Here is a 10,372-nt window from a genome sequence, read left to right on the forward strand (position 1 = left end):
AATCTATCTCTTGATTACCGAACAAAACACTTGAAGCTTAATCTTCGTTGTTACCTAATCAAGCAATCGATCAAATCAAAACTTCAATCTCAACGCTCTCAATCTCAAACATTCAGGAGGAGCTAGGTACAGCTTCTGGGCAGGCTGTTATTGTCGTGTATCTCCTTGTGTTTCATATCAACATTGTTGTGATTGTGTTGCGATTTTCTTTTTCTTCGATTCCAATCTTCAGAGGTATTTTTTCTTCTTACTTCATTATTTATATCAATCAGGTTCTAACTACTGTATTATTTCTTCAAAGTGTGTTACTTTTTATTGAGTTCTTTATACATAACTATTTTAATAAAGTAATTGTTTTACCATTTTTACATGGTAGCAAGAGCAATTACTTGACAGTTAAAAAAGAACTCAAAATAAGAATCCACCTCTAGATAATGAACAATCGAGATGGCAGAACTTCCGGTAGACGTTCCTCAAGTTGATAAATCCTCCGATAGTGATAACAATCACCGAAATGACAAAATTCGCATTACCAAACTTCGTCGTGATAACTGGCCTGAATGGAAGAAATCATTCAAGCATCTCGTTGTTGGTCGTGGTGATGAGGAGGTATTTGATCCGGTATGGTGTGAAACACACAAAAATGAGAAGAAATTTCAAAAGAAGACTTTGAATGCATACACTCTTCTTGAGTTATGTGTCACTGCCGATCTCTATCCAGTTGTTCAAGCAGTGGATACCTTTGCGCAAGCAATGCTCGATTTAGCCAATGCTTGTGGCGAAAATTCTTTAATCAAACTCGGCAATAAACTTTTTGCACTCATTCATCTCGACTATGTTCCTGGGACTTCAATTGGTGACCATATCAATAAATTTCAAACTATGTACACCTCTCTAAAATCGGCTCAACTAGTCAACAAAAAAATGCAAGTTGATACTGCAATGGCCGGAATGTTTTTTCTCAAGAGTTTTTGCTACGATGATTCTTTGGCTCCGTTAATTCAAACTTTATTCGATGTCGATCCGTTTAAACCAAACAAAAAATCTGGCTCGTCGGCTAATTGTGAGGTGTGTAGAATGGCTAAATTGAAGCGTTCTTCACATAGCAATCCCCTTCCGTCTGCCTCAGCTCCATTCAAAATGATTCACATGGATGTTTTGCAGGTTTCACCTAACTCTCAAAATTCGTTTTTGTACATTCTGGTTCTCATCGACAATTTCTCATGCTTTAATTGGATTTACTTGATGCAAAAGAAGTCTGAATCAGAAAACAACATCATGTCGTATTTGAACAAGATAAAAAATCATCTCGATCTTACTCCATCAATTCTTCATACGGATTGTGGTGGTGAATTTGGTTCAACGGTTTTCAAATCTTTTCTGGCTCAGCGCGGAATCTCTCTTGAGCAAGGGCCGGCAAACTCTCCTCAGACGAATGGCTTGGTGGAGCGTTTCAACCAAACATTGTTGATGAAAATGCGATGTATGCTGGCGCAATCCTCAGTGCCTCTCAATTACTGGGATGAGGCAGCAAAATTTGCGTCTTCGTTGATCAATATACTTCCGACTTCCGCTCTCAACTGGCGCTCTCCAAATTCTGTGTTGGTCGAATCACGAGCGGCAATAGAGCAAGTAAGACACGTTCATACGTTACTCCCCTTTGGTCTCAAGGTTTACGTGCATACCCAGTCTCCCTCTTCTAAAATTCTACCTCCCTCTAAACCATTGCTGTTTCTTGGTTATGAGCCTTGATCAGACGCATTGCGGTTTTTTGATCCAATATCTCGCCGAACAGTGATCAGCCAAGACTTTACACCATCTATCCTTTCCTTTCCCTACAACTCTAAGTCTGCAATGATAAAGTTGTCCTCAACTTTGCCCATATCATGTGCAGACGGAGCAGGAATGGACGATTGCGTCACAATTGATTCTTCTGCCTGTCATATGAAGAATAGAACAACGACGCGACAAGCCTCTTCCTCTCGCCCGCCTGCATCGTTGCCCCCACCTGTACCCTCTCCCCCGCCCCCAACTTCTACTTCCATACCTTCGTCATCGTCGTCTATCCCTCATGTTCTTCCTCCGATTCCTTCGTCTCCGTCGCTGGTAACTAGTACTCATGGAATTGGTACTTCTTCTTCTAAGCAGCCAACAAAGCATTTTACTTACAAATGGAGCTCATCCAATGCCCTGGCGCCGAAAAACATCAGCTCAAACATTGTTGAAGGATCTTGTCGGTTGAGAAAAGACTTGCCGGATTTAAGTTTTGTTTCTAACGCAGAGTTTCCGGAACTCAGCTTGACGCAGTCGGTTACGATCAACGAGGCAATGAATGATCAGACGGCTTTGCCGCAATGGGAATTGGCGTTGACGTCGGAATTTAACTCTCTTCAATCAAAGAACACCGGCACTTTGGTTCCGCCGCCTTCGGACAACAAAACAATTGGCGGCATGTGGCTTCTCACAAAGAAACTCAACGAGTTTAAGGAGGTAATACGCCACAAGGCAAGATGGGTAGTTTTCGGAAATCACCAAGAACATATGATTCATTACTTCAAAACATATTTGTCGGTGGCGCGAAACGAATCATTGAAAATGATGCTTTCATTGGTGGTGAATCGGAACTGGAATGTTTTTCAGTTCGACGTGGAAACAGCATTTTTGTATGGAGAAATCAATGCGTCAATCTATGTGGCGCAAGTGCTTGGTTTCGAAGATCCCGACCCGAATAAAAAAGGCTGGGTTTGGAAGCTCAATAAGTCCTTATATGGTACTAAGCAGGCGCCTCGAATGTGGAAGGCGCACTTGGTATCAACTCTGAAATCGATTGGATTTGAGCCTTCGATCCTGGACGACGCACTTTTCCACAATCTGGACAAATCTATCCTCCTGCATATGCACGTGGATGACGGGTTGGTTGTTGGCAAGTCTCGCAGCGCCATCGTGGAATTTTTGAGCAAATTAAAATTGTCTTACGCTCTCAAAGTCAAGGAGCGCCCAATTCAACATCTTGGTTACACCTTTGACTGGCGTGCGGATGGTTCTCTCCTGGTTCATCAATCAGACTTTGCGCACAAGATTCTCGACGAATTTGGAATGGCTAACTCGACCTGTGTTAAGGCTCCATCTCCCCTGAGTTTTCACCGTGTGGTGGCCACGGATTCTTCCCCTTTTGACGTTAAAACAATGCAGAAAGCGATTGGAATGCTTAATTATCTGGCTCTTCACACTCGTCCAGATATAGCGTTTACAGTAAAGGTTTTAGCTCAGTTTCCGTCTTCCCCTTCCCTGTGTCACTGGTCTATGATCAAACACCTCCTTCGATATCTTCAAGGGACGGCCAATGTTGGACTACATTATATAAAAGGACAGCAAACCGGTACTTTGTGCGGCTGGGCTGACGCGGACTACGGCACTTTGCAAGTCACCAAGAAATCCATGTCAGGTTACGTCATAACATTTTTTGGCAATCCAATTTCCTGGACGACAAAGAAACAATCCGTCGTTGCGCAATCCACCACCGAAGCTGAATTCATTGCGATCAACAAATGTGCCAAGCAGCTTAGGTGGATGTCCAACTTGGTTTCTCTTGACATCGCCTTCGATCCTCCTACAATTTTCAACAACAATTCCGGTGCGGTGATCATTTCGAAGGAAGCTCAGCTGAATCCAAACACTAAACATATTGAGATTCGTTTCCAGTATGTCCGACAGCTAATTACGATGAAGGTTTTGACTGTGCAGCAAGTATCAACAACGGAAATGATTGCAGACGTCGTGACCAAACCGCTAGGAAAAATCAAACTCTTATCAGCTTTTAAATAATTGCATTTAGTCAATGTGCGTGTTTAGGAGGAGTGTTAGTTTTAAACTCGTACATTGAGTTTAATCTATGCATGATTGTATGCATACTCGGGTGTGCGCATCGGATCTTGTTCATCATTCGATCGACGCGGACTTTGAACTATCTGGATTTTCTAACAACCAACTCATTATTCGCCGACAAAACCTTCTCCACATTCTTATTCCTCATTCTCTCATCACTCAAATCTATCTCTCGATTACCGAACAAAATACTCAAAGCTTAATCTTCGTTGTTACCTAATCAAGCAATCGATCAAATCAAAACTTCGATCTCAAACATTCAGGAGGAGCTAGGTACAGCTTCTGGGCAGGCTGTTATCGTTGTGTATCTCCTTGTGTTTCATATCGACATCGTTGTGATTGTGTTGCGATTTTCTTTTTCTTCGATTCCAATCTTCAGAGGTATTTTTTCTTCTTACTTCATTATGTATATCGATCAGGTTCTAACTACTGTATTATTTCTTCAAAGTGTGTTACTTTTTATTGAGTTCTTTATACATAACTGTTTTAATAAAGTAATTGTTTTACCATTTTTACAACAGGCTCAGCTGTTTCCGACCGCTCTCGGTATCTTTTTCTCTTTATTTGCCGCTCTCGGCAGCATATTCTAGCTTTCCTGTTCGCCGCTCTCGGCCCCACCCTTATGTATAACCTTTCGTGGTCACCCTTGCGTTCGGATCCTGTTCATTCTACCTTGTATGTATATTAGATTCCCTCATCCGCGATCGGACTCCTCCAAGTCCGGCCATCCCTGATGAATCTTTTGTATTGGGCCGAGCTCATCCAATGAGACTCGCGGACCGGAAGGGACCCCGGTCCAACTTCTGATCCGGTCAGACAAGGCATTGAAGTCACACGCAAACAATTTTGTGATGTGTGTATAATAACATCCTGAACGAGGAGAGCCACGGGCTGTTCTAAGCGCGGCAGGGTCTGGGGCACACGCTGTAGGGCGCGATCCCGTCGCCGCGGCGCCAATCAACAAAACTCGAGCCAACGGTGGCCTCCTTCTGCCCTGCGCTGGTGATGGAGCGGAACATTTCAGTGCCAACGGTGGAGCGGGTCAAGGCAGGACAGCGAGCAGATGTGGGGCTCAATGATCGCCAATCTCCCCAAAATGGTCACCAACACCAACTTTGCCAACCACAGGGTCCGCAACACGTGATGTCTCAAGCTGAGGAACGTTCTCGAGATCATGGCGGGCAAGAGGCAGGATAAGCTCTGTGGGATCCATTGTAACCATTCCCCACATACTCTCACTCTGATCCTCCACTACCCTTTTAACAGGATATTGTGTGAAAAATTCTGGCAGCAGAGTAAGCCTTTCAGGCTCTTTTGGTCTACATGAGGAGGTTTTTTTCTTCTTTTTTCAATTGACACATAGTCTCTATGGTGTTATAGCAAATTCATTGATTTAGATCGGAATGATGCTGCAAGCCATGGCCCTGGGGCAGCTACCAAGCAGTTCTGAAAGAGGTCCTGAACAAAATGGAAGTTCCAAAATTTCCTGAAAATTTCCTTCCATTGAAGATTTTAATATGCTTGTACACCACGGGCGCAATTCACCGATGGGACAATGTTCTCCCACCGGTTTGCCTTCGGAGGGGCCGCCTGCAGCGGCTTCCGTTAAAACATGGCACTCATGTCATTCTGATGAACGTTGGGCCCACCAGACCATTGGTTTATCGGTGGGACCACGGTTTGCAATCAGTCGGGCGGGGCGTCTGAGCGTGCAAAAGGGGGCACCTCACCTCGGGACCGAGGCATGGTGGCTCGATGGTCCCCGCAGGGGAATCCCTGATCAAGAGGGCACAGGGCATGGTGCAATCAGCAAGTACCATGCACAATTGGTTGGAGTGCACACCCGGAATTGCAACCTATGTAGGTCCCAAGGAAGGTCCTGGGTTCGATTCCTGGGGTCAGAGTCTTCATCAAGACACCAAACGTTGTCTTTGCGTTGAAAACTTGTCTGCAAAACAGATTATTTCCATCCGTTGTTGCAGCGGTCAGACCTCCGCATGCTTGACGGGTTGCTTGACATAGACAATGCAGGCCCGTTGGGAACATGTCTGCTGAACCAGACCGTTGCAACAACGGTCTGGGATGTCAGAAACAGGCCCGGTGGTGTAGTGCTCAATCAAAATCTTGGCTTAGCCAACCACCTTGCCAATGGGACAAAAATCCTAATCCAAGATATCCAGCCACAGGTCCTTGATCTTTAGATTTGAAAGAGTCCCACAGCGGTAGGGATTGGGGCATTTCCCGGGTTATAAGTCATCCAAGAACCCAATCTCAAATTTGGCTTTGCTTTATCCCATTCCTGTATTCAAATTCCAATCATAAGGGCTTTTGCTGTGACTGGCAACAAGGGTCAAGGTCAATCCTGAGGGACTGTCAGATTTTTTTTTCCAAGGCCTGTCTTTGCTCATGTGCAGCCATATGTTGTGCATCTTGAACCTTTGCAGTATTCACTCTTAGAAAATTAAAATCACCATACATAGCTCCTTTTTTCATGGAATTGTTCTGTTACGCCCCGTTTGAACGCAGTGTTATACATCATAAGTGGGTGAATTTATGACGCGCAACCCCAGGGGTTCCAAAATTTTAGTGGCAATGGGGGGCAAACTTTGGGACGCGCATCATAAATTTGCCCTGTTTATGACATATATAGCGGTGCGTCCAAACGGGGCCTTAATTAGTTGTCAATTATGCTGGATCTTATTCCATTGTATCCTTATCTGTTTATGTAATCAAGTGAGTGATTGTGATTTGATTGAGTTGGAACTTGGAGTAACCTACAGTTTTCAGAATTTCAGTTATAGGGTGCTGCTGCCTGCATGTTCAATTTTCACCGTGCTTGACAGATTTCACAGGTGACAACTTCCTTTTTGGGTGCTGGTTCAATTGTTCCTTGTTTTTGCCATTGGACATTTTTTGATGCATCTCTTTTGGCAAATCTCAAAAGCTGAGACTCATTTCACGTGGCACAGCCACAATTTCCCTAGTCATAGCTTATGCAGCCTTTCACTGGACGGCGGATACCCACATTTTGGTAGTGTTTCATGCTCTGTGTCAGGAAGAGCCTTGAATTGCGAACAGTGGATACCCACATTTTGGTAGTGTTTCATGCTTTGTGTCAGGAAGAGCCTTGAATTGCGAGGTGGTCAAGTCTTGCTATGCGCGGGGATTCGATGTGGACTGCGACCAGAGTTGCAGAAAACTTTTGGCCTGAAGACGAGCCTTGACCTGAGGCAAACAATCCCCTTGACTACCTTTTACATAGTAGCGAAACTTTGACGACATGACATTATATTTCATTCAACAGCTCTATTGGATGCTTATCTGGACCGGCGATGCTGTTGTACTCAGCACTTCGGACCCGGGACTCGGGGCAAGGATTCCTAGAATGCTTAACATAGATTTGAACGAGTACCCCCTGGCTGAACCTCCAAGCACGCTTCTATCATTTCCCTTTCAACCGGTTCATCCCTCAAATGCTTCCAAGAAAGATTTTGTCGCACAGGGCGACCAGGTGAGACTGCATCCGTCGACCTCCGCATCGAAGACTTTTCCCGTAAATGATTGTTCGACTAGTCCCCGCAAGCGCAAGAGTATTGATGCTAGTATAGTAGAACAAAGAGAAGCGATGGCGCTGATTTACTCGGACAAAAGACAAAAGATCAGTTCAAATCACCATGATAGTAGACCGGAAGATTTTACAGCAAACGCGGTCCAATTGCGACAAAAAGAAAAGCAAGTATTTGAAAACTTCGCATCGGAGCACAATGACCGAAGTAAGAACATTGGCCGACTCAAAGAAACTGAAAGAAAACTTGTACTGTTTGATGTTCAAGACTGGAGTTTTGTTAGACAAAATTCGAACATGGGTAATCGAGATTACCGGAACTCGGCCAACATATTTAATGCGGAAACCTTTTTCAGAGCCATGAGAAGCTTGAAACGCGATATTGAATTAAAAGCATTCAAACAAGAACTCCCTCAACACAGTAATGGATATTTCTGGATCCCAAAATATTGTGTAACAACCTTTTTTAACCGGTTTATGAACGAGTCGAGAGGGTTGTTTCGTTATCCAGACTCGGAAACTTTATCAGCTGGAACAAGAAATTTACTCATTTTGAATACCATCTTGAAACTGTCAGATGAAAAACTTGATCTTGAAGGTTACCCGGTTTTCTCAAATGACATTGTAGAATACATGAAATTAAAACTGATGGACAACCTGAAGACTTCCAGCAGAAGAACACAACTGCAAATACAAGTTACAGCAAGAATTGAATTGATAACGGCAACAACCAAATGTGTTACTTTCCTCCATATACTCTCTCTTTCTCTTTTTAACCAACTTGAAAATGGAAAATTGACAAAAGGTTACATTGAAGACTTTCTGGTTTTTCTTAAAACTTTCTGGCAAGATCTTGTAAGTGGATCACATAATATTCTCAAGCATGATTTTGGCTTGGAATTCCATGATTTGTTGAACTTCAAGGTGGCCTGGGGGTCTGCAAAAACTCCAACATGTATCCTGGGGAAGACCTGGAAGATCATTCAATACCATGCAAACAAAAACAAATTGTTTTTTCCAACAAAAACTGAAGCAAGTGTCCTCCCAGAGATGTTCTACAAGATAATTTTTTATTCAAACTTGGAAACTATTCTCAATGAAGCCCAAAAATCAAACAAAACATATATAAGAAAAGTAATATGATAGGTGCCATAGTCCACACTCTTAGTAGTCTTTTCTCTGTTTTTATCAGCCTCAAAGACCAAAACCAGATCTAAAATAAGTCAAGCTACCTTTCCCCTTTTTTCTCTTTATGAATTCTTTTTTTTTCAAAAGAGGATTCCTGGTCTATGTAGTGGCCTGTACCTTTGGGCATGAAAACTTAAATTTTCCAAATTTATTTCCTTCAAAATCTATCAGTACTAAAACTGAAAATCACAGAATGGCATTCTTGAGCCCAAATGTGAAGAATTTCAACAATTGAACCCCCTATTTTTTTTATTTAGAGGACAAGAAAATTAGCCATTTTCAAAATTGAAGCCCATTGTACAGGCCCTAAGGGAATCCACTGCGGCTGCCGCTCTTTGCCTGGTACTTACTGCGGCTCGTTGGCGCCGGCCGTTGAGCCGCAGCAAGTGCGGGTGTAAAGGTAGGAAGGGCTGATGCCTCTTCCTGACCTTGACCAGGAGAAGAGGGTGCGCCTGCACCTCATCTCTATGCCGAAGAACACAGAGGTATTGGGGATTCGGGTGTAAACCCACGACTCAGGTTTTTTAGGGAGCCTGAGCCACGCGCGAAACCCCAATCCTCGATGAAAAACAGGCAGTGAAAGAAAAGATCACAGGCGAGTCCCTCTCGGCCCCTGCGAGCGTCTCCAGCTGCTCGCCCCCCGCTGCCCAAGCAGTGCTGCGAACTAGCGCAGGGAAAGAAGGAGACACGCGGCCCCGCCAGGGCAAAAAATGTTTCCAACAAGCAATTATAGAAATTTCACCAGAGGAGCCCCGACAATCTGTATTTCAGGCGTGAAACATAAATGCCGACAGATCACTGGGAATGCAGAACCAGACTCTGTTTGCGGGCAGATGGGCCCCACGGATCCCCCTGGAAAAGGCGTCGGCGACGTTGTCCTTCGAGACCACTCTCTTGGGAGTCACGTCCAGCTGGACGTCAACCAGCAACGCCTGGATAACCTTCCACTCTTCGTTGACATGCTCGTCCCGTGATTTCCGCGCCAAAAGGACGCTGCCGGTGGTTATATTATCCGTCCAGACCACAAAGTTTGAACCTTTCTGGACCCAAGGAAGTTCACGCAGCATGAGGATACCGACCCTGATGGCCACCGTTTCGAGCCACGCGATGTTGCGGAAAGGTTTGTCGCAGCCTCGCCACCCCTCTTTGAGGCGTAGCTGAGACCACCTGTCCCCGATGAGGACGCCGATACCAAAGCTGGTCGAGGCGTCCCCTACCCAAGCGATCTCCCGTTCATCCGGGGTAGCGATGAGGCGAGTGCAGTCGTAGCTCAGGAGTGTGGTCCGCCAGAACTCTAGGTCAATCCTTACGTCCTTGGGAAGCTCTTGCACTGACCAGAAATTCTTCCAGCGTGCCATCCACGCATACAAACCTCGGAGATAGCATCGTAATTGAGGCAGCACGTATGAGGCGTGGTTGAGGCGGCCGGCCAAAATTTCCACGGAGCCGAATTTGAATGACGCCCCGGCGAGCAGGAAGGCGTCTATTTGCTCAATGCGCTCTAGTCGCTTCTTCTCGGGAAGCATGACGGTCGCGTCTTTCCCGTTCCAAACAAAACCAATGTACTTTTGTACGTCTGCGAAGTCGGAGCACTTCTCCTTGTTGGTGAGGACCCCCAGAGCTAGAGAACGATCCACGACGTCTGAGATCGCGCAAGCGGACTCCGGCCGTTTGATGAACAGATTATCGTCCACCCACCTGAAGATGGTCACAACGTTGAATTCGTTCTGCATG

The 10,372-nt window shown here is 44.9% G+C and overlaps 1 protein-coding gene across 1 annotated transcript; it reads left to right on the forward strand.

The window, feature by feature from the left end:
• Positions 1-7,270: 7,270 nt before the first annotated feature.
• On the forward strand, positions 7,271-8,745 carry PtA15_3A107 (uncharacterized protein; the record flags this gene model as incomplete). The annotated part of the gene is made up of 2 exons (XM_053167042.1): positions 7,271-7,871; positions 8,726-8,745. 2 exons carry the CDS (start codon positions 7,271-7,273, stop codon positions 8,743-8,745), a joined length of 621 nt encoding a protein of 206 aa, XP_053018298.1.
• Between the last annotated feature and the right edge of the window lie 1,627 nt (positions 8,746-10,372).

The sequence above is a fragment of the Puccinia triticina genome, chromosome 3A (assembly GCF_026914185.1).
Source record: "Puccinia triticina chromosome 3A, complete sequence".
Taxonomy (NCBI): Eukaryota; Fungi; Basidiomycota; class Pucciniomycetes; order Pucciniales; family Pucciniaceae; genus Puccinia; species Puccinia triticina.